The 27,323-nt window shown below is 37.7% G+C and overlaps 1 protein-coding gene across 6 annotated transcripts in view; it reads left to right on the top strand.

Annotated features, from left to right (window-relative positions):
* Positions 1-281: 281 nt before the first annotated feature.
* The window catches only part of ampd2a (adenosine monophosphate deaminase 2a), a 41,587-nt gene continuing 14,545 nt past the window's right edge, over positions 282-27,323 (top strand). Inside the window, exons 1-8 of one of the 6 annotated variants that reach the window (XM_015036860.1) lie at positions 282-368; positions 645-710; positions 19,374-19,504; positions 21,865-21,995; positions 22,553-22,621; positions 25,620-25,722; positions 25,827-26,013; positions 26,867-27,008. In XM_015036860.1, the coding sequence (XP_014892346.1) occupies positions 704-710; positions 19,374-19,504; positions 21,865-21,995; positions 22,553-22,621; positions 25,620-25,722; positions 25,827-26,013; positions 26,867-27,008 (770 nt within the window). In that variant the 5' untranslated portion in view covers positions 282-368; positions 645-703. Of the gene's footprint in view, positions 369-644; positions 711-2,804; positions 2,899-4,250; positions 4,952-14,270; positions 14,478-19,373; positions 19,505-21,864; positions 21,996-22,552; positions 22,622-25,619; positions 25,723-25,826; positions 26,014-26,866; positions 27,009-27,323 lie in introns of those variants that run through there. The other 5 variants (XM_015036870.1, XM_015036836.1, XM_015036844.1 and 2 more) reach the window with 5 other exon arrangements.

Raw genomic sequence — 27,323 nt, forward strand, 5'->3', positions numbered from 1 at the left:
ATTACAAAACGCTTTCGTATTTATTTAATACTGTATGATGCTACTAAGAAAAAGAAAAAAAACAAACAAACTGATCTATAGTGACAAAAGAGGTTTTTTTCCAGTTTCTTTACATGCATAAGTCATTGGGTTAAATGGTGCATATACACGTCCATGCAGACATTTTGGGGTTTTGACAGGCGCCTTTGCTCCAGTTACTGCAGATAAGACCTTATCTGAGCTGGCAGGACCGCGGACAGCCTCTTCTGAGACTTTGAACCTCTGAGAGACAAACTGGAGCGGCTCCTTTAAAACCGATACCTAATCCACACTGAAAGGAAACTGAAGTTCCGTCTAAACATAAAAACCCACGAAGCTCATGAGCTAAGGTGAAAAAATAATGTATTTATGGTGTCTACTTAATACTTTACTTTAGTGACGTTTGTTTTTATTGGTTATTTTGAATGGTTATAAAATGAGGAGATCGTTTAAATTACATCCCCAAGGTGTCAGAACAGTTAAAGTTAATGTATTTAAGGATAGTTAACACGTTTAAGTTAAGCTAGCGAGTGTGTTAATGACCTTTGATGAACCGGTATCAACTCTGTATGAACAGTTACTTTCCACCATGTTAACTTTTTTCTGCATTCTTTCTGTGTTTTCAGACCATTTCCTTTATATTTGAGCTTCTTTGGTCCACTGTCGCCTGCAGCTAACTACAACAATGTCAGGTATGTCGGTTCACATCCTGTCCGAAATGTTTAATAAACCACGCAACACAAGGGAAAAACGCTTTGTGCTCTGCTAATGTTCAAGGAATGTTTAATTAGTTATAAATTAATTTTATATTCATCTGAATACTCAGAACTTGCAGTCAAGGAAGATTAGTGCCATTATGTTACTAATTAACTAAAGAACACAGGAAAAAATGCTGGCTTTTTCCAAACGTTTTCCCTCTTTTTACAGAGAAAAGAAGTCTAATAATGCAATAGTTTTCACAATGACTTATGTTAAAGTGAAATGCTTTATGCCTAATTTGCTACATCACACCTTGATTTGAGTATTTTAGAAATCAGCATTTTGTTCTAGGGCTTAATGACTGAATGCTTCCTTATTCAAAAGCCAGGTTTTGCCAGGTCGCTACCTGTTTGGTCTCTGGATCCCAACCCTGGTCTTCAAGGCTTATTGCCCTGCAGGTTTTAGATGTTTCCCTGATTTAGCACACTTGATTTCATTTGGTGGCTGATGCTTTAATCATCTTACTCAGGTGTTATAAAGCAGGGCAGTGTGCCTTCACGACCAGGGATGGGCAACATCCCTCTAGGCAACTTGAATTTCTGGTTGAACTAGATCTTTATTGGCACTATAGTAGCTCTACAGATATATTGACACATTAATAACTCTGAAAGCCCAAAACTAACCACTAAAACTGCTAGATTTATTTATTTTTGCAAAGCATAGGTACTTAGAAGAACCTCCATCTTTGTAGGATATGTCACTGCTTATTGTGGAAGTCGAGATTCTTGATTTAGAAATTAAGCTTGTCATACTTTGACCAGATGTGAAGAAAGAAGTTAAAAACTCTTCCCCACTCTCCAAACATCATCCAATTTTACTGTTTTTTTTAAATTATATATTCACTCATCAGATAAGATCCAACTAAGACTTAAGCAGATTCAATGTAGTAATTTGTGCTTAAATGTCCTGAATGTTATTGAAGCAAAAAAAACAAACAAAAAAACAATAAGTTGAGTCTGAAATGGAAAGTAGTATAATATTTATGTAACTTAATTCATGCAATAAAAATGTTAAATGCGTACTTAATGCATTAAGTTTTCTATATATATTATTCAAATGTTAATTTCTTAAACACTATTTTCCTACAATATGGCAAAAGTGACTTTTCTGTCATAGCAAGTTTAGTATTATTATATATATATATATATATATATATATATATATATATATATATATATATATATATATACTATCTCAACTCCAGTTATATATATTATAAAATTATATATAAAATTAATCATCCATTTAGTTTAAAAATTATTCAGCTAAGAAGTGTGTCTGGCAGTGACCAGGCTTTTCTAGATAGAATGATGTGAAAGGAATATCGGATAGAAACAAATAATTGACTTGTTTTTATTTACATTTATACTCATCTCAATAATTAGTAGGACAATTATTGAGATAATACAGCAGTCAATCCCCTTGTTATAATAACTGAGCTATTTTTTGGTTGTTATTTATTTTTTGATGAGTTGTAAGTATTTGAAGTAGGAAGACCTCCTTCACCTCATAATCGTTAACTCCTTCTACAGATTCTCTGTCAGATCCAAAAATGTTAATTTTACCTCCAGTCAGAAGAAACATTTTGGTAAAATATATTACAAAAAAAAATACTTTAAACCTAAATCTGCCTGGAGTTTAAAGTGCTTAAGTCTGTCCAAATACTTTGAAACTTACAAGTTTTTTGATTTCCAAAACAACATTTTCTAGAAACTCTTACAAGCTAGTTTGGCTTTCAGCCATTAGCGACTGGCAGAATCAGGAGTAGTAACAAGTCAAGGCTATGTTTTAGAAAAAAATGATAATAATAATAATACAACAGGCTTACATTTGGCAAGGCCCAATACTTTTTCACATTTCAAAAATATTTGCGGAGAGGCAATTTGCAGAAAGAAAGCAAACAGTTTTTTTTTCTCCTTGCTTTTGGCCTCTGCAAATAAGACATTGAATTTCGCTGGCTGTGCTCTCGAAGGGTAAAAAAAAAAAGATTCATCAGCATGCAGTGATACGCACAGTGGTCTCATTCTTAGCAAAAGAATGTGAGCTCACAAATCCTAACCAAGCAGAGAAAAAGCTACTGAGGAGCTGCTTGGTGATGAAACCCCTCTGTGTCCTAAGAATGTGAGTATTTATGGTATTCACTAATAAAAGGATAGTTTGCTTTTTTATTTAAGATTAAATTAGGCCTGTGTGTGTGTGTTTGGTTGTTTTTGCTGGTGCTGCTGCACCAGATGGTGAGTCGTCTCTGAAAACTAGGTCAGATTTCGGCTGCAGACGCCCAAAAACATTGTTTTTTAATGTTGACAACAATATCGAGGATGATCTTCGACTTGGTCAGACAATGAAGCTCAAAGGTTTCTTGTTGGAGCTTTTCTGAAGCTGTTTATTTAAGGATTAATATTTTACGTTTTTGTCTAAAGAAGTCTATTTAACATCCACTCAAAATAGTTTTTGGATAGTTTTTATACATAAACATGGTAGGAAGTTTGTTCAAACTGTCCTAGATGAATCGTAAATCACTGTATTGGTAAATTTCTACTTTGTCTGATCTATATTGCAGATCTGGAGTTTACATAAAGGAAGTGGTCGTCTGAATCTGTGTTTACACTTTAGAGGCTGTGTGCAAACAAACTGTGAATGCCTGGGCTGTGACTCCAGATGAACAGAGCTTTAATACAGATACTGAACAGTAAAATCCCTCTTCCTGGGTGATTTATCCACATTGCAAGCAAGTTGAAGAACAGGCCACTGGGATTAATATCTATTAATTTCAGGACATTTTGGCCGTAAGAGAGAAATAAGTTCTCCTAGTTGCATTATTTTGCTTACCACTAGGTGGGGATCTTGACCTTTTTTTTAGGTTTTTCATGCCCCAGATTCTCAAGTCACTGATTCAGTCAAACATTTTTAAGAGCTCAGTAATCCTGTCATCACCAGTTTGCATTCTTGAAAGTCCTCCGTCTTGCGTAACAAGTTTGTGAGTGTGCTGATAAGATTACAGATAACATTATCCCAGGCTGCTGTTTGTGGTTTTCTGCTGTGTGAATGACAGCTGCACATTTTATACGATGGTTTGAACCGATGAAAAGACAAATTCGCATTGAAATAAATCGGTATAGCTTTATTGGATGTAACTGGATTTAAACTGGAGCTGTTTGTTTTTGCACAGCGTCCCGTAGTGAAGTTATGTAATCAGAATGCATTGATTTGAAATCTGGTCAATCAGTGGAGGTTTATTTATAAGTTTGCTTTGACATGCGGTCACTGCTCATTTAGACGAGCAGTGTGATCAATTATGTTACTAGAAAGTTGTGCATGTAGTGTAGCCTGTCCCAGGTTGTGTTACTGTCCCTGTCTGTGCATTGGCTGTCCCTATTTATAAAACGCCCAGTCAGGAGGGCCTGTGCTGTGTGCGTTTCAGCTGCCTGGCTCCCCTCAGAAGTTTCCAGCAGGAAAGAGTCGCAGACCTCACCGGTTAGCCGGTTTCTAAGCTTATCCTCTCTCTTCTGTTTGTTGTCTTTGGCTCTTCCCCTCCCCCCTCCATCTCCTGCTGTTCATCTAAATCTCCTTCTTCTCTTGGCTAACGGGAGCATTCTTATGATACCAAGTGGATCTAACTTCTAAGTTTAGACAAGTGGAAAACTTTCGTCCTCCTCTCACCTTGGCTCTGAGCTGCGGGGGTACAAGTTGGTCACCAGGACTGCTGGCTGTCATGCTAGCAGCACACCTTCTTCTGCAATGGCCTCTTCTGTGGTTGTATTTCACCACGCTGGCTACAGGAAGTTCATTCCCTGGTTGCTAAGGCAACCAAGGAGGACAGTCCCCCGCAGGATCGGGGAAAGCCTTGGACGTCCTTTTAGTGCGTCGCTGTGCTGCTCGCCTGCTGACCCGCTGCTGGCTGGAAAGAGGTGGAGCCAAGTTTGCAGCAGAGCTGCGAGCAGCCCAGCATGGGTCCTGCTTTTCCCCTGCCCCACCAGGAGACAGAGCTCCAGCATCAGAGCGGATGCTCCCCTCTGCTGGTCACTTCACAGCTCAGACTTGCTCTGCTCCTGTAGTAGCAGGAACTCGGGTGCTAGGATGTCATCTTCCGCCTCCAGCAGCAATGGACAGGGGAAGGGTAAGCCTAAATCCCAGACTCCCAAAAGAGGGAGCCTGCAGAGCAACACCAGCCCCGGTGAGTGTTGATGAAACGGGGTCCCACAGAGAGAGAGAGTGCAGGAAGTATCAGTTGTTACTGTGGGGTGGAGTCAGCGACGCAGATGCATGTTATGTTGGCATGCAGGTTTTTATGCTTTCCAGCTTAGGAAATTAGTTTGCAAATGTGGGGATCCCCTTCGTAACTTAATGTTGGTTCTTATATTTGATGTTAAAGCAGTTTGTTTTCGGCTGATGTTTAATATGCAGCATGTGTGACTCTGCAAGGACTGCTGCAAAGACTGTCTGAACATAATTAAATAATAAACCAAATATAAACTTTTAATTTTTTTATTAGTTTCTTGTTGGTTAATATGAAGAGCAATTTCTTGTTTACAATGTTAGCCTGAAAGTGCTAAAATGGGAAAGAGAGGAAAACATTTACATTTATACAATGAGCGATGAGTTCATTAATTGTAATATTACTGGTTGATAAATGCTTGAAATAAGAGGTTAATTTATTTGTGAACACATATTTTAGTTTAGTTTTGGTCAGATGGTTTCTATATCATTCGCATAAAATTATTTAGTAATATTGTATATTAACTTTGCGCTTCTGTTTTTTAATTTTGGTAAAATGTTAAGTTGTTTTTAACTCATATATTATGCGTGCTATTTGGGGCTGGTCATTCCTGCAAAGGCAAGCTGACCTTGTATCTTCTGATACTTGTTTCTGATGCTGGCTTTTAGGGTGTACAGATGTTCCTCACTTTGGATTAAAAATCGAGGTACACAACCAGAATAAGCACATTACAGGAAGAAACAAAACAACAAAAAAGTAAAGAAGTTGATCAGTCTTATTGCTGACTCAGATGGGTAAAGCTTGTTTCTGTTTCTGCTGCCTCTGGGGGAGGAGTCTTCCCAGGCCCTGATCAGCCAATCAGAAGCCAGTTTTAGTAAACGGGGTTTCTGCAAGATTTTTCAGGCTCAGTTAGAGAGAAAGAAGGTATTCAAATGTTGCAGACAAAATCTCCTGGCTGAAGCATTTTCACATTTAAGCTCTCAAACATGAAATCCTTCTATTAACCTGTTATTCACGAGAGGACCCAAATTTGGGTCCTCTCGTGACAGAGGTGTCAAACTGCAGTCCTCAAGGGCCGCTGTCCTGCAACTTTTAGATGTGCCTCTGCTGCACCACACCTGAAAAGAATAATTAGGTCATTAGCAAGGCTCAGGAGAACCGATCTACACAGGGAGGAGGTAATTAAGCCATTTCATTCCACTGTTTTTTTACCTGTGGCACATCTAAACACTGCAGGACAGCGGCCCTTGAGGACTGGAGTTTGACACCCCTGTCATTGTGAATGACAACCTGTGAACAACAGGTTAAATGAAAATACAGCCATATAGTTCAGAGTTTAACACATTAATCAATCATTTCTCAGGGATTAATTTAAGGTTTTTAGAATTAGAAATAGAGCCATACTTAAGGCAGAGCAATATAGTTTGTACTAAAATATGCGTGTTACATTTTTGAGAGGTTTTTATTCTCTTAGAAATGTTTTCACTTTCTGGCAAGATTCCAAAGAGAGGCATGCTATGTTCAGTGTTTTTGTACACATTAATATTTCCAACTTAATGTCACATCTTGACATTAAGTCCCATTAATAAGGGGTTGTAGCTCCATTACTGCGCTTGTGCTATAAGTTAACTGTTTTTTTTTTTTTAACAGAAACCGTCCCTCCAGTGTACTGATAATTACATCAAAGATCATTTCATGCAAATATTAACTTGTCTTGAAACTGGGTGATGCCTTAGTGTTGTGCAGCTTTCCTGTTTGGAGGGATGCGACTGCATATGTGAAGCAGTAACTCCCTCTGACAGACATTTTATGAAATTTGCTGAGGAGGCCCGTGCTTGGCGCAGTAATAAATAACTTAGAAGTCTCTCCATCCATGCAGTCATCTAAGTCCTCTCAATTAGCCGCTTGGCTGGGTCCTGTGCTTCTCGCAGTCTGTTTTGAGCACCAGATCTGGGCCACTTCTCTCTTCAGACCACATCAACCTACTTGCCCTCTGACAGCAAATTCGTGTTGTAAACATCATCTACTGTCGCTGTTGTGAGCATGGAGTTGTAAACAAGTCATGAACCCCGAGTCATCAACGTTTCCAAACAACGTGTTAAGTTCCAATACGCTACATCTTTTGTGTGTCCTGTTTATGAGGTTTATCTTGATCTACAGACATAAACAAGCCTTCTGATAAAAAGACAGCTGCAGGTTCAAATTCATTCAAAGGAAGGCAGTGGTGAGATTCACTGTAAGTCGTCCCAAAATATGCGGTTGTCCAGCGGTTCCTGCAGTTCTCCTCTGTTCTGGTTCATTATTAAACACGTTCCCTGTCATTTTAGGTCTTTGTGTCTTAAATTATGCATATGCAGTACCAGTTTTCACTTGTGGCGGCTCTCTAAAAGCTCTTGTAAACTTTACCGTCCTTCTTGCGCTCTTTGATGTCTGCAATTAGCTGGGCCTGCAGCTTACATCGAATCGGAGTCGTTGTCACAAAGTTAAATTGTGCTAAAAGATTAAAGCCTGCTTCATGATGAGTTAAAATGAGCTTTTTTCAATTCGGATTATTATTATGTTTATACAGACATCATAGTTAATTTTATTTATGTTTTTCTCTCCATTTTATTTTTTGTTTTTGGTTGTCATGGTTTATTTTGGATATTTATTATTATTTTAGGATTGGATAGGATAAAATTTTGTTGCCCACCAGGGTGGGAATTTTTCTTCAGTTCCTCAACCACAAAATAAAACATATTCAGACAATATCAACAGTTTGTGCATACAACACTTTTCATCCACAGGTAGATGTTGTCATTTAGTTTGGTTAAGAATGATATTTATTGTTCTTCTACATCCAGTTTCAAGTGTTTGTTTTTTTGTTTTGTTTTTTTACAAAATTAAAATTTATTGATCTTCCATAAGGCAAACTTTCATTATTATACCATTATCAATTTATCACTTGAAAATTGTGTCAAAACAACAATATTATCGTTTATCACAATAGTTACTGGAACAATTTATTGTCCAACAAAATTTATTATGACAGGCCTACTTGGATGCAATAACTTTTTGTACAATGGCTCCATATAATAAACTAAAATGAATTGAAAATATATAAAAGCACAATTAACAAAAAGTCCTCAGGAACAATGTGAAGCTTTATCTTGGCAAGAGGTTGTGCATGAAGAAGATAATCTTGAAAACAAAAGTTGTTACATGAAATAAACAAAATGGCTGCTTCTAATGTTCTTTTTTTTATATCCCATCAAACCCTTGTTAACATGCGGTCAGTTTGGTTTGCTGTAAAGCTTTCTGAACATTTACTGACTGAGTGTGTGAACATCAAACTGCAGAAAACGCCCAAATATTTCTCTGTTCAGTGGTAAAAATAACGGTCGCCTGCTCCATTCTTGTTTATTTTCTGAGATCCTTTAGCTTTTTGCAGCTAGAGGGAGACATCTGACATGGAAACGTCGTATTTTCAGCACATCAGTGTTAAACATGTGTCTCCGCTCTTTGGCCGTCCTGCAGTCAGGCATGAAGCGATGACCAAATCTTCCTGTGTTTGGGTGGAAAATTCCTGGGCTTTTTTTCCTGCTAATAATAGCTCAGTTGCTCCCCATGTAACATGGCTGTTCTGGAAAAGGGATTTTGTGGAGCAGGGAATCAAGGCCATGAAATCTCTCACCCCACCAACAGGTGGGCTTTTTGTTGCTGAGGGCCTCTAGACAGCACAGAGCCGCCAGTATCCTCTCAAAACAAACACAAGCGTCGGCCACACAAACTCACAGCAGGTAGACTCAACATCTGAAAACTCTCACTGAGGTAATTTGCTAAATGAACAGCAGCACTGCATGATTAAGATGCATTTCATTGGTAGACACAGTTAAGTTCTCCACTTTGTGCTCCTAGCAGAGATCCTCTTTCATTTAATCCTCCTCATTTGCTCAGAGACGAACCAGCGTCAGCTGATGTTTGGTCGCTGGCTTACTTTTTATTAGCTTCTGAGCTTACAAGTCTATTGTCTGCCCTGACCGTCCGCAGTGACTGATCTCTGTGACCACACTGGCTTTGTGAGGGAAAAATCATGCAAGTTGCACAGATGTTAAAAGATCAAAATAGTCATAATGTTGATGTGTGAGTAACTCATGCAGGTGCAAATAATTGGGTAACACTTTATTTGAAGGGGGTTGAATAAGACTGACATGACACTGTCATAAACATGACATAACACCTGTCATGAACATGAATAAGCCTTCATGAATATTTATGACTGTTGTCATAAAGCGTCATTCGGTAAATTATGACACTTTTAATACAAAGTTGACATTATTCAAAATGTCTTCATTATGACAACTTGACATTAACCAAGAAATCATTACTGTTATAAATTTGTTATAAAAGAATTACTGATTGCACTTTAAAAATTATGTAACTTTATGTTATTAAAGGTAAAGTTTAAACTTTAAAAAAAAAAGTGTTATGTCATGTTTATGACAGTGTCATGACATTCTTATTCACCCCCCTTCAAATAAAGTGTTACCAATAATTGTGCAGCAATTTGTTCAGATAAATGGGCAAATTTATTCAGGTCTGGTCAGTTTTTACTTCTTTTGACTTTTATTCAGAACTTCACTTCTTACTACTTTTTTTAAGTTTGTAAACTTAAGATGCTTTATACATTTAAAATATTTTTATACATTGCCTTTGCAGTATTTACGGGGTTTTTTTCGCAGGTTTTAGTGTGTTTAGTTCTATAAAATGTGGGGTGTGAGGTTGAGTTATCCATCTTTTTTTTTACTAACCATTCAGGATTTTTGTGCCTGCTTCCAGGATATGTTATAGTTGCTTTAATAATTGATGATTTGGAGTCGTTTATCTATTTTGTATGCACAATGTCCTGTAGCAAAATCCAGTATTGTAACACCAATAAATGGTAAACATACTTTGATCATTTATAAACTGTTGGGGAAAATTTATTTGGGCCAAATGTGGATCACACTAAATTCTCAGTAATTATTTTACATTAATGATATTTAGATGAATGTGTAAATTGTTTTTTGTTTTTTTTTTCATTTAAAACACAAATTCTAATGGATTATTACGATTTTCTGTCATTGTTCAATAAAAAGTTGTGTGTAATTGCTGTGTAAAATAACACAACAAAGAGTCAAAATACTTTATAGTTATAGTTTATAGTTTAAGTATTTATCTCCTAAATGTATCAATATTTACCTACAAAGAAAGTTAATATGTTTTGCAATTCCTTAAATAATTGCTGTACAAACCGAGATAGGTATGGGAGATAGGATGCAAAATAACCAAGATCTAAACTGACCTGGAAGCAACACATTTAACCAAACAAGCAAATAACTTCAGACATAAATAAAGAAAACAAAGCAGCATTTTACCTCTTGTTGTTCCTGAATGTCATCCTTAAGTGGGGTTTTATCTCTGAGATGGGATATTGACCTCTTGCAGCATAAGAATCGAACAAGTGTAAGTTACAAGTGTTAAATGCTGACAGTGTCAAGTAACAGAGTAGCTCTGCTATATTCAGATACAATGAGAGCTGAGCTGACAGAAAATACGGTCAGAATGATCCCAGATGATTGGTATGGGACAATGAGAGCCGTGTCTCTGTTTTGTTTTTGAATGTTTCTCTGTTATCGCATGAAAACTATCCTGGTTGACAAATTACAAAGTAGCCACATCATTGTGAATACTAGGAAAACATTTTTTGTGAATGTTTGTCCTATTTTTCTCGTGGGAATTTGGCTCCCGACATGGAGATTAGAGCTGTCGAGCAGAGTCGTCGACAGTAAAGCCGTCTCTTTGAAACGGGGAGGGACGAGTCGTGTTGAGTTTCTCCCTGGTGCTGCTGATTGGCATCGGGGGGAAAGGATGTGCTGAGAAGTAATAATACTGGGAGTCATGTGGAGGTTGCAAATAAAAACACGACTCACGATACTGCCTTTCATAGTACCTTTAAATTATAACGGTGTCGATGCTAAATTTTCTTTTCATTCAAGTGTAAATGTTTTAACTTGTTTTCTTTAAAACAACTTTATTGTAAAAGGTCGATTGTTGAATATTGACCCAGATTGTCCCTCCACCACCATTATCATATTGGTAACACTTTATTTGACAGTCGTGCATAAGACTGACATAAACATGACGTAACACCTGTTAGAAACATGAAACATGAATGAATGTCTGTTGTCATGAAGTGTCATTCGGTAAATAATGACACTTTAATGCAAAGTTGCTTTAACATTTTCATTAAAAGTGCCAACTTTGGATTATTTTGTAAATAAAGACACTTTAATGCAAAGTTGGCATTTTTAATGGACTTTAAATGCAACTTTTACCTCAACTTTGGATTGAAAGTGTAATTATTTACCGAATGACTCTTCATGTCAACAGTCATAAAGACTCCTTCATGTTCATGACAGGCGTTATGTTTATGCACACCCTGTCAAATAAAGTATTACCATCACGTCTTGACCACTAAAACTTAAAGACCATTGAAAATCCACTCAACTAGCCATAAATATATCATTAGCATAAAGAACCTGAATGCCGGGAATTAAAATATAATTGTGACGACAACTGTAATTTTATATATTGTGCAGATTGTGTGCTAGTTAGTTCTGCTGCTGTTTTGTAGAAAATTATTGGTTTATGTTAGACAAATGAATATGAAGTGCAGGCGGTATTAGTATAGAAAACATATGTAAATACATTAAATCTGGCATCTGGATTTTCATACTGCAGCTATACTAAAACACACCGATTTTTAAATATCTGGACTGAGAAGAGGAACATTTTTAAAAACTGTTTTGCCCGAGTTTTGCATAAAAATGACTAAAGTGCTGTTTTCCTAGGATGTGCGGTTTCATTGCTATTTCTTTGCCAGTTTTATAGCAGGAAGTCTCAGATTCTCTTTTAAGAGTTTGTTTACCAGGGACTTAGAGGTCACATCTTCATGTTTCCTAAAAGGTCATCATCTTCCAAATGCTGAAACAGTGCTGCTCAGCTGTGTTTTACTAAGCTCTCATCTAGACAATCAACCTTAATCTTTGAATTTGAGATTCATTTTTTCCTAAATGAAACCTTGGCTCTTTAAAAATCAGTGAGTTGAGCATCTTGCTTATTTTCCTCTAACTGAGCTTTTCTGTAAAGATTTTTTTTATTTTCCTGTAAGACATTTTTATGGGAGATTGTTGAAACGTAAGAGGAACTCATTTGAGCTATTTATTACAGGAGTGTAATGAAAATATTAAATCATAATGGGGCAATCATTTTGTTGTTCCACATCCAGACTACTCAGGTAATTATTCCAAGCCTTAGGCTACTTGGTAAGGAGGACAAAACAACCCAGAAATAAATGAATCATTTTGTATTTACTTATTTAAAAAGTAAGACTGAACAAGTAGATAAATAAAAAACATACCTCTTAGGGATTATGAGGGATTGTTGTGTGGTTTTCCCTCATCTCATCAAATAGCTACAAACATTTCATAAGTTAACCTGCAGACTGGAGCTGTGTCAGCTCTGCTTATTAATGTTGATGGGCAAAACTGAGATATAAATATATATATATAAATTGTTAAATAACTGAATATTTGAATAAAAAAATCTAAATCATATGTGCAACTCTTGTCACATGTATATTTCCAGTTGTAATAAAGTGTTTGTATGCATCTGAAATGAAACCTCGCTTTGTTGTGGCTTTGTTCTCTGAAAAGCCATAAATACGTTCAACACTGAATACCTTATGAGCGACTCCTCCTCCCTCAGTTTTTTCGTTTTATGTGATGGTTTCTAAATGTCACCGACTAAAAGCGCATCAGCCTTTCCGTCAATGTTTCCTGTGTGGTTGACTGGCTGCATGACGGCGTTGCACAAAAATAGTTTATTTCTTAGATTCAGGGCCTCTTGACATATCTGTTTGTGCAACCTCTGGTTTCAGATTGCCTGTACCTTCTGCCCATTTGCTTCTGGATTTGAATGGTAGCTCTGAAAAATACCATTTTCTGCTTCAGCTCTGCAAGTTTTAAATGCTGCTGATGCATGTTGCGACCTGACCTGTGGAGTCGAGACAGGTCAGGTCTCGACTGACCTGTCTCGTAAGCGTGGGTGCTTATCGTTTAAAAATGTTGCACTGACGCATGGAGCAGGTTTATGTTTTTATTGAGTTTAAAGCAACAAAACCAAACTAATTAAATTAAGGCATCCAAGTACCAACTCAAAGCAAGCCAAAAAATAACTGATGGGAAAAACAAACAAAGCTAAACTAAACCAGTTTGGCAGTATAAAACTCAAAGTGCTTGTTTTTAATTCTATGGAGAGTATTACTTTAATCTCAAATGTTATATAAAAAAACTTTCTTACTTCTTTTAAGTCATTTTAAAAAATAATCTGAAGCATAGTATTCTTTCAATTACAAAAAGGCTGCATTTTGTATTAATTTTTTTATGTTTCAGTGACACAGTTATGGGTTTTAAATTTATTTCAAATATCATATGTTAGGAACTGAATTTATTAGACGTGTTACTAGTGTTGATTTCTTTAATGCCTTACAAGCTCTAACTGCCTGTAAGACGCTCAGTAAATAAAGACAAGCTGCTGTAAGTTACAATAAAGTATTTGTCACGTAAGACGAGAATGAAGTCGCTTCCTGGGCATCATGTGAATAAAGAGGAAACATGGGAGGAAGTGTGTAAATTATCTAATCTCCACATTAACATGATTGCAAATGAAGCCTCGTGCCCTCACTTATGAAATTGCTGAGATTTTCCACAGAGTGACGGATTTCATGGCAGGGTCATGTGAACCCGAGAGGCATTTTAGAGTTTCACAAACCCCAGGAAACAAAAGCCAGCGATAACAGTGCAACAAAGTCATCAGCTAAAACAAATAACACTGATATCAGTGTTTTGTGCAGCTTTGCAGTCGTTCAGATAATTGAAGCCTTGTGAAAAAGAGGTGGGAGGAGGAGAAGGAGTGGCTACTTATCCCGGCTCCCCCTCCATTTTACAGCACAATAGAGCATGATGCAGTCCTCCCTGGCCCTTCCCCTTTCTTGCCACGTGGTATGCACCAACCCAGTATTTAAATCCGGGAGCTTGAAGGCTGGGCTGTTCATGCACTGTAAACCGGTGCGATCCAGGAAGCAGCTGTGACACAGAACCAGGGGGAAAGAGGGAAAGAGAGGGGGGGGAAACTGCCTCAGCAGCGCTCAGGAGGAGGCGACACTTACAGCAGGAGAGACAAAAGGAGCTGTGAGATCCCGGTGTCAGAGCAGCGTTGTGTCTCCAGAGTGTTCGGTCTCTCCGTTTGCTGTCATTCTTTCTGTCTTCCACTGTACCAGCGGGGGAGGGTCCATCGGCCGTCCCAGGCCTAGTTACATGTCCCAGCATCGCGCAAGAGCTCAAACAAGGCCACTGCTGCCACAACGGAGACTGTGAGTTCAGGACAAGACAGGCAGATAAAGGTACTGTAGCTCACAATCAACAATCATAAACAGTACCTTTTGTAATGAAGCGCTTGCTGTTGTGACTCTTGTGTTAGCAGGAGTTTTAGCAGTTCACTGTGCGGCGTGGGTGCTTATCGTTTAAAAATGTTGCACTGACAAGCTTGTGGTGACAGATGAGGGTCCAGAAAGAGTGGCTGTGTGTTGGGATAAGACGGCAGCACTCAGAAACCTGGAAGAAGAGCTAAAGAGACAGAGAAGTGAAAGAACAAAGCCAGCATTATCACACTGATGTGGTTCCGTAAATTTGATCTTTATATAAAGTGTAGTTGGTGAATGTTTGTAGGTGCATTAAAATGACCTCAATAATTTCCATTCTGATGATTAACATTTTTTGCATGACTTTATAATGAATTTTATTTAATGTTTTGGTTTTGTTTGGTTTTTATTTATTTTTATGTATAGTTTTTGTTATTTTGTTCTTCACTAAATGAAAGTGTCTCTGACAGGGTGAACTTGCGTCATTGTGCCATTATGAAAACGGTCTCAAAACGATTACATCCACCGTTTATCGCAAAGATTTCTGAGGCAATTTTTCATCCTGCAACATTTGTAGGATCTAAACATTCAAGACTTCAGGAGTCCTGAATCAAACCAGAAAGGCAGGCTGCGCCGTTGTGTCTGAAACTGAAACTCGTGTCTTCATTACCACTTCGCCCCTCAGCCAGCCTGTAGGAAACACTGTGTGCCGCTGAGCTCTCACTTTTCAGTCCACCTGAACACACTGACCTTCCTCCTGCTTCTGATGGTGTTGAGTTAACGAGCTGCCATCTGTCTCATATGTTTATCTCATCTAAAGGAACAATTAGCCTATTAATTTTTCCTTTCGTACTAAAATACTTTTCCCTTGTGCAGAGTTTAATATATTATTTTTTATGTAAAGTGATAAATTTATGCTCTAGCAGGTTAGAAAGTGAGTCTAATCTTTTTTTTTCATCTTAATGATGAAAATTGATGATGCGTTCAAGACGTGGATGCAAAACAGAGGTTTATTCTCAGCGAGCGGTGGTTGCTAAGGAACACCTGAAGCGCGTGTCCTCATTCTGCCTCTCATGACTAAAGTCTGTAAATACTTACAAAAACTTTTATTGGAGTCTCTCTCACCAAACCAAAATAAATTAGTTTGGGGCTCTGACTCCATACACACGCTACAGAGGTTTTTATTTTTATTTTTTGACGTTTCTCAATGTCCTTTTATCCCGTCCAGTTCAGCAGCACATCAGATCCGGCAGCCTTCATTTAATTTGTTTCTCTCAATTATTGTACTGATGATTTAAACTGATTAAATGACTTCAGCTTGCATAACTAAATAATACACGTATCAAAAACAAAACTAGTTATGTGGTGTAGCAACTTATTATCGTAATTTATGTCCTGAAACTGTATTTTTTTTTTTTTTCAAAACAGGAACTAACCATGCACTCATTAAACCACTCAGATGTAATGGATGATCCTCAATAGTCTTTTGTTTGGGTTATAAAAGAAAAACATCATTTAAGAAGCTTAATTGAATCAAAATGAAACCTTTTCTGCACAGAAATATGCATTTAGTTTATAAAAGTTTAGCTAATAGTTGTAGCCTGAGACCCATTTCATCCCAAATCCTCACTCTTTGTCCTCTAACTCGCTTCTCACCCCTCAACTAAAGTAGTGTTTCTGGTGTCACAATTTATTATTGTAAATAAGTATAAAAACAGCGTAAATGTTTGGAATTAGTTAATTACATTTTAGGGTTTTTCTATTATATTAATTTTTCTAATTTAAAAAAATTGTACCCTGATATCTGCTAAAGGTTAAATCACACGATCTTTATGTTTTTGTGACCTTTAAAGGCATATTAAGTTATGCATAATTGCATGCAAACAGCGTGAGAATTGATGAAGTAGCAGCTTTTTGAAGGAGTGTCCCGTTTCTCTGTGGGATCTTGCAACCATTTCCTCAATTATGTGGCAAAGGATGTAAGGGGGGGTAACCCTGGAAAATGGGATTCAGCCTTCAGCTTAGCTTTTAATCACCTCAGTTTGTTTTTAAAAATCTGTAGAGTCCACCAACACAGGGCCTTTGTCAGAAAGGTATTTACAAGAAGCAGTAAAGTTGAAATTAATTTGATTGTGTGGGAAAGACCTTGAATTGTAACCATTTGGCTGTGACAGTTTTTAAAAAATATTTTAACAAATACCTCAGTTAGTTATACCTCAGATGATTATCTGCGAGCCAAACAGGATGTACTTTTAGAAAAGGTTGGATTAAAAAGTGCAAAGAGCTGAGCTGCATGCAAACGAAGCAAATCAAGGCTCCATCAGTCAAATTCAAACAAACCTTGGTAGTTGTTTTTGTAAACCACTGCAGAGGACTTTCAAATAGGAACACCCTGTGTGTTTGGTTCATTATCATGTTAAGAAATTAGAAAGATAAAACTGATGGAAACTCGTCCAAAATCCTGCACAATATGACTAAACCGATTTGAAACTATTGTTGTAAATGTCTGACTTCAAAATAGATTTATGGAAGTAAAAGTCAAAATTTGCACAATTCTGCTCTAAACACGACATTAAACTCAACGTTATTGTGGTTAAAGAAGGTAAAATTTGAATTGGCAACATCTTTGATTTTGCATCTGCAGAAGAAAAGGATTGCACAAAGTCCTTGAAGAGCAGAACCAGCTGCAGGGAAATTTAATGAGGGCATGTCAGCGTGCAGAGCGTCAGGAATGTGACACCAGGATGGACACTATTGTCAGTGCTACCTATTTGCATCATGATTTTGTCACAGTGAGGAATGGCTGTGGTATTTTCTTCTAAATAGGCAGAAACACTTGCAGTAAACATCACGCCAGGAGCAAACCGAGAGAGCAAACCGTAGGGCTGTGCAAAGATTCACTGAAATGCAATAAAACAAGCAAGATTAAGCATTATGTAAAGTATGAAAGGTGCTCTGTCAGTATGTCTTCCATACTGTCTTTAAAAAGTCTCCAAAGAGAAGCCCTAAGTCATAAATTAAGATTATCTAATATATTTTTTTAGTATGTGCAAATTCTCTTGTTTTTCTGTAAGGTTTATATTGGACGTTAGAGCCCTGATATGTTTTCTAGTAATTCTGGGGAAATCTAAGCTGCAATTCCCTTTTTGATGTTGTTCACTTTGTAGCGTTGAACATTATTTCTTCTTTAAAAATGTGCATATAAGCTAAACACTCACTGTCTCTGTTATTTTACCTTGTAATTCCAGAAATTTGAATAACGTTTGTCTGAACAATTTTATGATTTGGTCTCAAAATTACAGTATTATTCAAAGTGACGTGCATTTTTCTAGCGGGCTTTCATACCCCTGTAGCAGTATTATTTAATTTCCTGGTGTTTTTCTGAAGTTTAAAGAGAAGCAGATTTAAAATGCGCTTCAGTTCTTCACATTTACGCCATCGTAACATTTTCAGATGGAGAGCAACAGCCTTGAGTTTCACCTCAGTACTTTTTGCTAGCACCGTAGCTCATTTTGAAATTGTTACTGGTCCCTTCTGCATTCATATTAAAACACCACATTAATATACTGTGGACAATGAAGATCCCCTTTACTCACTCCTAGCTCCACCGCTTCAGTGGCAGACAGCAGATGGCACAAACTAATTGTCGCTGCCCAGGCATGGCACCAATAATTGCTCCAATTATGGAGAAACGATAGCGTGCCACTCCAAAATCCAGAGACTTGAGTGAATTACCGTGAATTACCGTGTTTGTCCAGTTAACCATGGCGCTCCTGTCTTTTGAAATGCATCACTTTAGTCAGAAACTAACTCTTAACGGTGTGGATTTCTGGAGTGTAAATGGAAATTTTTGCCCTTTTCCACACTCAGGCATGTCAGGAACTACATGTGGGTAAGAAAAAAAATGCTGGAAGTTTGATTCACATCTCTTTGATTAAAAAATAAGTTGCGGTTCTACAGACTGGAAGTTGAGAACAAAGGGAGTTTTTTTTTTAAAAAAATGTTGCGTAATATTGAGTGCTGTGTTTGCATTTATAACCATTTTCAGTTCCATACACCATTTCACTAAACAACCCCACTGTTCCCAGCTTTTAAGATGTGAACTTTTTAAATTGCCACTTGAGACGAATCTGTGGTGTCTGAACCAAACTCGGCTCTGCTAAAATAATTTTTCTCCACTTAAAACTCCAGACGCTGTAATCTTTGGCAAACCAAACTGCAATTTCTCTCTATTTATACCTCCAGTTTATGTTCCTGCTTTCACTTGTTTGGCTACAGGTCTTTGCTGTCAACAGACTAAAAATACCTGTAAACTGTTTTCTTTGTACTGGGTGCCAGTTCAGTTCAGTATTATAAATGTATCAGGCAGAGTTAATCTGTGTTAAAATGTATGTCAGCGCAAGGACCACACAGGATTTCTCCAAACCTCTGCTGACTTCTGCGTCTTAGTCTTCTATACACTTGTTTTAAATTTAAATGTGGTTTATATACCACAAGTCTAAATAAAAAAACAAAGATTTAGATAACTAAATCTGTGCAGAAATAAGTAGACGGAGGTCTTTTTTTTGCGACACAGCAGCACAAGTTGTAACTCTAATAGATTTCTGCTTTTCTTTCTACTCCAAAGACTTAATTATAATACTGTCTTTAGCAAAAGACAGTATTATAGTATTTTTTATCTTGCATTATTGATATGATTTAATGTAATTAGCTAATTTCTTTAAGACACATGTTCATTTTTCAGTCATGATACATCTTTAAATCATGTTGGATGAAGACGTGTTTTAAGTAGTTGCAGTTTTCAAATTTACTCCACAGAATATTTAGTTAAAACTGTATTTTTAACTAAAGTTTCACTCTTTCTGTGTACTGTTTCAGATCTGTGTGGCGTGTCGGGACCCAAGACCCTGAAGCCCCAGAGATCCCTCCCTGGGACGCCAGTTTCTCTCTCTCAGTACCCAGTCGACCTGCGAACATCCATGGAGGAAAAGTACAAAGAGCTTGCTGAGGTGATATTAAGATTTTAACCCTGAAAAAAATTAAGAAACCATTACAAAATGATCAGTTTCTCTGTTTTTGCTTCTTTTTTATAGGTAAATGTTTGAGTAAAATGAACATTGTTCTTTTATTCTATGAACTTCTGACATGTCTCTGATGCAACAAGCAAAAATTTTATGTTTATTTACAGAAAATGAGAAACATAACCAAATAATGCAAAGAAAACAAGTTTATATTAATTTAGAAACAACAAAACTAATGTTTTAACTCAGGAAGAGTTCAGAAATCAATGTTTGGTGGAAAAACCAGGAGGTTTTCCGTTGGGTTCACTGCAGTGGACTCTTAGTTTTTTCCAGAGCTGCATATTTATTAAATTGAGCAGTTTTAGTTTGTGTTATTTTAAAAGAGGTGCAGGTAAATTTAGACTCTTTAATCTATCAGTGAAGTTTATTTGTATAACACCTTTCAGCAGAAAGGCGATTCAAGGTGCTTTACAAAATAAAAACACAATTAAAGAATACACCATCCAGTCAACGATTGAACTTTAATCCTCTGCATTTAAAAACGATGCATAATAAATAAAACAGCTGCTCTGTTAAGGAGACAGTCTGAGAGAGTAGTGCACTATAAACTTATTTATTTATCTTATCTTTTCACATCTTGTTAAAACCTGAAACCTCAGAGCATTTTATTGGGATTTTAGCTCCATGAGAGTAACTGAATTTCAATTGTAGCTTCTTTTGGGGGTATTTTTTCCACCATCTGGAGACTAAAACTTTTCTTTGAGAAACAACTCCAGCTCAGTCAGATTGGACAGAAATCGTCTTTTAGGTGTCAGGTTTCTGCAATGATTTCCAGTTGGAGATCTGAACTTTGGGCTACTTCAGTGGTTCCCAAACGTTTTCTCCTGCCCCCCCCCCCAGTGATTTCCAAACATTTTCTGGGTCCCCCCTTTGGATTACAAATAGCTGTCTGGTTGAACGACGTTTGTGAGGGGTGGGGAAGAGGATTCTTAGAGACTCCCTGTCTCTAAGAATGAGCAGGGTGGGGGGAAATCGACTCCTTTTGGGGGCAAAATGAATGTACATAGCTGGACATAGACAACAACATCAGTATCTACAGGCTACTTGTTAAGCTTAAGGTTCTGTATTGATATTAGCTAGTCATCTTTTAGCTAACATTACCTGCATCCAACAGCTTTACTCAACTCAGTTGGTTAGTTTGGAGGGAAAAACTGTGAAAAGTTCTTTGCATTTTGCTGGTTTGCTGCCGTGATTCTAACACAAACCTACGTAGCTCCGCACAGCAGCAGCAGGTCTCCTTCACAGGTGGAAACCCAGCGCGAGCGTCGTAGCACTTGTGTTGCGTTTAAAGGCGGCTCGGAAAAACAGGTTACAACATGTTAACAACGGATTAAACAGTTTTAACTGCTGATAAAAGTGACAGAGGTCACAGATATGGGAAGTGTGGAAGCCTCTACTGTATCAAATTGACATAGGAATAACAGAGAGTTGGCCATTCTAAGGTAAAAACCCAGTGCATACAGTGATCATGGTTTTTTTGGGGGTTGTTTTTTTTCACCCATCCAGGCTTCCCACGTCCCCCCTGCAATGGCATGGCGCCCGCCCTAGGGGGCGCGCCCCACAGTTTGGGAACCTCTGAGCTAATTTGACACATGCTCAGGATTTAATGGAAACCATTTTATTTGTATCTCTTGCTGGTTAGTGTTGATTTTCTGCCACAAGGCTAAACATTGTCCTCCTCTTTTTAGCTTTATCCCATTGACTCGCCTTTCTTATCATTGTTGTAAAAAAAAAAAAAAAAAAACCTTTCAGAACACGATAGCGCCACCGCAGTATTTCATCATGGGAGCTGTGTGTTTACATGGTATTGTTTAAAGAGGCCAAATAAGTGCAATCTGATCCTGACTGAGCAGAATATCTTCCTGCGCTACATGGTTTGTGATAAGCTGCAAACCAGCGCCTCATATGGCTTTGTTTGTTTTAGCAATGGTTTTCTTCTTCCCACTCGTTGGATTATTTGAGCCGTCTAGGTTTTATTTAGGGGTAGCAGAGCAGAGGACTGAATGAAAATGTTTTCCTCACTTTTTACATTTATCAGCAAAACATATTCAAAGCCATGTTTTCCTCAAAATGTATTGGTCTGTTATATGAAATAGCTAGAAAATACATGGAAGTTCTTGATTCCTATGTGAAAAAAATATCAGGGATTATTAATCTGTAAATGTAACAGATGGTACAGTGTTTGTGCAAACCCTGCTGTCGCTCTTATGCACCCTGCGTACATTAATATTTACATGATCTCCTGTTTATGACGCCATAAATTTTACAACTTCCCGTGTTTGAACCAGGAGCTGTTCACACGCAGCATGGCGGAGAGCGAGATGCGGAGCGCCCCCTACGAGTTCCCGGAGGACAGCCCCATCGAGCAGCTGGAGGAGCGGCGGCTCCGCCTGGAGAGGCAAATCAGTCAGGACATTAAGTGAGGAAATGCAAACAAACTCCACGCACAACGTCAGCTAAATCAACTGTTTACATGAACTCAGACTGTCAGAGGCAGCTGCCCCCTCTTCCTGCACCTCGCTCTTACACACAGTGTCGCTCTCACCCATGCACACGTTGCTTGTCATTTTCCGACATGCTAGTTTTGTGGGTTAACTAATCCCAGCAATCAGCCAACATTTGGCACCTGTTCCAGTGGTACAGCTTATTCTTTGCCAGCTCTAGGAAGGAGGTGGTTTCTGTCTCAGCTGCCTGGGACGATGCTAACTGCGCTACTAAGCCAATCATGGGGAGGCAGGAGGAATATGTGACTTGTTCCTGTTTACCAATCGGGGTTTACCATCACTAACTGGTGTTAAAACTCTTTGTGTTGATGTGGATGTGTAGCTGTGTGAGTGAGAGTGCCTGTTGGAGTGGGCGCCTGTGCTTGTATTCAGTGTCTCTCCTTCTGTTTGCTTAATTTCTTCCCGCTGCCTCTGATGCCCATCTGCCCCTGCCTTGCCCACACTATCCTGCGCCTCTGCATATCACCCCAAGGCTTGAGCCAGAGATCTTACTGCGTGCCAAACAGGACTTCATGAAAATCGACAGTGCTGCAGACCTTGAGTGAGTGAGCTTTGACTCAGTATGCATGCTTTTCTTTTCTTTTTTATCAAAAGGTGACATCTCAGTGTTTGACTTTATTTGTCTGTTTGGCTCACTTGTACTCAGAAACTGCTTTTATTTGTCCAAATTACTACACACACATTTTAGTGTTATATTGTTTAGATGCTCTCATATGGAGAACCCACTGTGGACATTGCTGTTCTATTGAGAAGGACTAAATCTCCCCCCTGCTGGTGATTTAATGGAATTACATATGGGCTCCTATAAAAAAATAACTCGGGCTAACTACTGAAATATGTCATTTAGAGATTAATGTGTTGGCACTTCAGGCAAAGATGTGTCAAAACGTGTAAACTTTTACAGCAGTAGGATCATATTCACATAGAAATGTTTTGAAATTTTATTTTTTATATATATAATTTGTGTGCATTCGTTCAGGTTGGAAAAAAAAATCCCTTAATGCGACAGAATTGTTTTTATTTAACCAGTAAAGCTTTGGTGCCTAATTTAGGAAATCTTTCAATTCTCAATTTCATTGAGCAAAAATCTGATGCAGTTTGAACCTGAGATGATGGTACAATAATATATTACAACAACAACAACAAAAAACTAGCTTGAAGAAAACTGAAACCACCTGCTTGACAGGAAAATATGACCTTTTATTTTAATTAGCTGCATTTTAAAGAAAACAAAAACACCTCAGAGATTTTTGTTTTTTATGATAGACTCAACTGTGCTTTGTGCAAAAATAATAATTTCTGAAAAATAAAATACAGCTTTAGCTAACTACCAAATATACAAAAATTAAGTCATTTTAGTCACTTTATTGAACACTTATTATAAAGCTGGCATAACAATCAGTAGCAACATTTCCAACACATCTAGTTTGTGATTTCATAAAAAAATATATTCAGTAAAAAAGTCAGAATGTCCATACCATGTATATCCTGCTTTTTGCCAAGCTTAATTATGACTTGCAGACAAATATTATGGATCTTCTTCTGTGGTGTGAAACACCAAATATCAACTTGCATTACAGGGCCTTATCGCCACCTTCTGCTAAGAATAATAACTGATTATTTAATTTAATTTTTTATTTTTTTTTTGGTTTTGCCAAAAGCCCACAATCCACTGAAAAGGAGTCTGGATGCATATTTTGATGCCGACCCGCCAGCTGAGTATAGCAGCCCTAAAATATTTAGAGTTCTGGGTTCTCTCTTATGTCGTCTTCCTTTCAGCTCACCCCACAGGTTCTCCATAAAATTGAGATCTGGAGACTTAAATGCATCTGGAAAAGGGTTGATGTTGTGCCTGGTGAGCCATTTCTGTATTCCCTGAAGCTGCAGCTTTAGAAAGAAGAAAACGGCGACTTTCTGAAGTGACCACATCCGAGGGGTAATTGGGTGAGAGGGTTCCCAGACAGCAGGATTTATTGCCTCTGGTATGCAGCAGTTGGTGCCAAAAAGTGGTCAAAGAAGGACAGCTGGAGCGAAAACGTCCCCAGGTGGTCAAATCCTGTTTTTCCCAATAGCTGCAGCCCGGTTCCCAAGCTGGTCCTTTTCATTGCTGAAAGCATCTTAGCATTCAGAGCCAGTGAGATCTATTAGGCATAGTTCTGGCTTTAAAATATAAAATCCTGAGACTTCAAAACCTCAACCCTGAACATAGGAAGTCTCTCACGCAGGACACACATATTCCCTAATGCCAGGTTCCTTTTCCAGCAGGATAAAACATTTTGATCAAAAGTTGATCTGAAACTAATTCAGCTGTTTTGGTATTTACTAGAAAAACAACTCTGTTTAAAATACGCTTCATCCCGACCCTCACAGGACAACAACGATCCGCTGCTGGGACATCAGCAAAGGCTCAATGGCTTTAGCCGACAGTTTCCGGGCCACAAGAACAGCCTGACGCTGTAGCAAGGAGGTTTCAGTGCTGTGCCGATTTTTGCACAAGTTCACTGCAAGTAATTAAAATGTTATGAATAAAAAATGTCAGAAGAAGTCGCAGAAGCACAAAAGTTGTAATTTTTTATTAGTGGAAAAAAAAATCTAAGATCTAAAAGTCTACACTACAACAAAGTACACTTGAATTAAAACAAAAATAACTCAAAAGCAACTTATTTATCAGCAAGATATAGAAGCTTGCTTTAAGTAATTATTTCCTTATTATTGATGAAAAAGTTCTAGTTGCATTGGCAGGTTATTTTACTTAAAACATGGAGAAACTGTCTTTTTAATGTAAATGTATCTGCCTATAAAACTAGAACTTTTTCATCAATATTGAGGAATTATTTACTTAAAACAAACTCCTATATGTTGCTGAAAACATACCTTTAAGTTAGTTTTGTCTTATTTCACGTCTTATAAAATATTTGCAGTAGAAAATAGACTAAAAATACTTGGTAAGATTTGGTGTTTTTGCAGTGTAACTCCAGAAGATTAATGCTTTGAATCCCCCCAAAAAACATTTAGATGAGTTTTCTATAGACCCAAAGTGAGTAGATTTAATTTTTCCATTTTCCACCTGTAAAATAGTTTGCTGTTATGGCTGCACAATATTAGAAAGTTATGTCATGGTGGGATTGTTGGCAAATATTGAACATTTTCTTTACATTTTCAGTGATTTCTGTAACTCGGCACAGTCTGTGACAGGTGTGGACATCCACTGCTGTGCAACTCCATCCAGCAGACTGACCATCTTAATGACAAAACAAATTATTTGGAATAGATTAACCACAATATTTTCTGCATAGCAAAAAATTGCATTCATACTATGATAATATATTTACGATATTCTGTCACTGTGTCACTGATTGGCTTAAGCTTTTCTTGAATAAAGCAGAAACCAGAAAATTCATAAAGAAAATTCCCTTCTCTAACAACTAACATGAACATAACTGCTGAACTAAAACCAGTGTTTTTCTTTCTTCCACCTGGTTTTTGTCTCCCTGACGTCTGTTTTTTGTGCTAAGCCACGCTCTTTGTGTGCGTGTCAGATTAATGAAGGAGAAAAGTGTAGACACGGGCTTTAAGGAGCGGAGAATGCCGATAGAGAAGGAGTACCTGCGGGTCTCGATATCTGGAGACGAAAAATGTGGGGTAAGAAGCGCAAATCACAGGATTGCATACAACAACGAACGTTCGTGCAAAAGCAAAAATGCATTCATATTATTTTTTTATTTTTGTGTTTGATGTGTGTCCAGGTGCCGTTCACTGACCTGGTTGATGCTGCCAAGTGTGTGGTTAAAGCATTGTTAATCCGGGAGAAGTACATCTACCGGTCCATGCAGACATTTTGTAAGACCGCAGCTCACGCCCTGCAGGACCTCGGGACGAACTCTCTGGATCTGGAAGTTTATGAAGACATAGCAGAGAGCCCTGTGGACGCAGGTACTCTGTGCACACACCCACTTCCTGCTCACCAAATGTGATTTCCTTCGCCTAATTATTTATGTAAATATGACATATTGTGCTTTCTTGAACAGGTTAGGATAAATCTATGGGCGATACAAAACATTTTCACTACATTTTTTGCACAAAGTCATTCTTAGATAATGAGATTTGAGTCTGGTCAGTTCTGCCTATTTTGAGCCTCTGTGAGAATGAGATGTTTTAGGGCCTCCTGTCACTTTAAATCCTAATAAGCTGCTGCTGGCCACGCCCCCCAACTCAAACAGATGGTGCTGGAACTCAGCTTGCGTTGCTAGGAAACGGGTTATGGTTGCTAGGTGAGGGGCAGTGCCTGGTGATTTTGTGAGGTAAGATTTGAAAGGACTAATTTTCCAGACACCAATAAACATTAAAGTTTTACCAAAGAAGTTGGTGTTTGATGGTTTTATTTACATAAGAGGTCACCTATAAAAGCTGATTTTGTTGTTGATTAAATGAGCCTTGTATTATAAACAGTTTACCAAATATGGTTTTCAATACTACAATAACAAGGCATCAAGACATTATTGTGTCTGTATATTACTGTTATTAATCCTAAATCTCTCCTACTGGTTCTTTAGTTCTGACTGAAGAACCGAACCTGTTGAAATGACAGTCACATTAATAACTAGATGTGAAGGACTTGTGTTGCCGCTCTTAAATGCATTCACAGTCAGAGAGCAATAATAATAATACTGTGTAATGGTGTCTCTACAAAGATACTGAGTCAGTTTGAGTGGAGGATTTTAATTCCACAATACTTTATTTTTTCACGCAAATAACAAATTCACTCTTGAACCTTTTTTCCTCTCAGATGCCCCTGTTCACCCACCCGTCTCAGAAACGCACCCCTATGACAATCAGGACCCCAAGAACATGCCACCAGACACGGGATATGGCTGTAAGATGGTTGATGGGGTCATACATGTCTTCAACAAGAAAACAAACATGGACAAGTATGTGTTTGTGTCTGAACTGAGGATTATATTTGTTGATGTCATGATTTTCTTTTAAATATAAAGTGATGTGAAAAAAAACTTTCCCCTCTTATGGATTCCTCCTGTTTTTACTTTTTTGGTGAAGCAGAGATTGATGTTTGCACAAAGATTAAAAACAGATATTTGGTCAAATGAGGAATAAGCTTTTCTTATTTGGTATTTGTGGTTTGAGCGTAGAAACCACAAATAAATGCAGATGATTTGTTTAACTCATTCAAAATAATAATAAAAAGCTTTTCACCATGTTCACATATATATAAAAAAAAAAAAAAA

Source organism: Poecilia latipinna, unplaced genomic scaffold (genome assembly GCF_001443285.1).
Source record: "Poecilia latipinna isolate Pla-1442-1.1 unplaced genomic scaffold, P_latipinna-1.0 Scaffold24, whole genome shotgun sequence".
Taxonomy (NCBI): domain Eukaryota; kingdom Metazoa; phylum Chordata; class Actinopteri; order Cyprinodontiformes; family Poeciliidae; genus Poecilia; species Poecilia latipinna.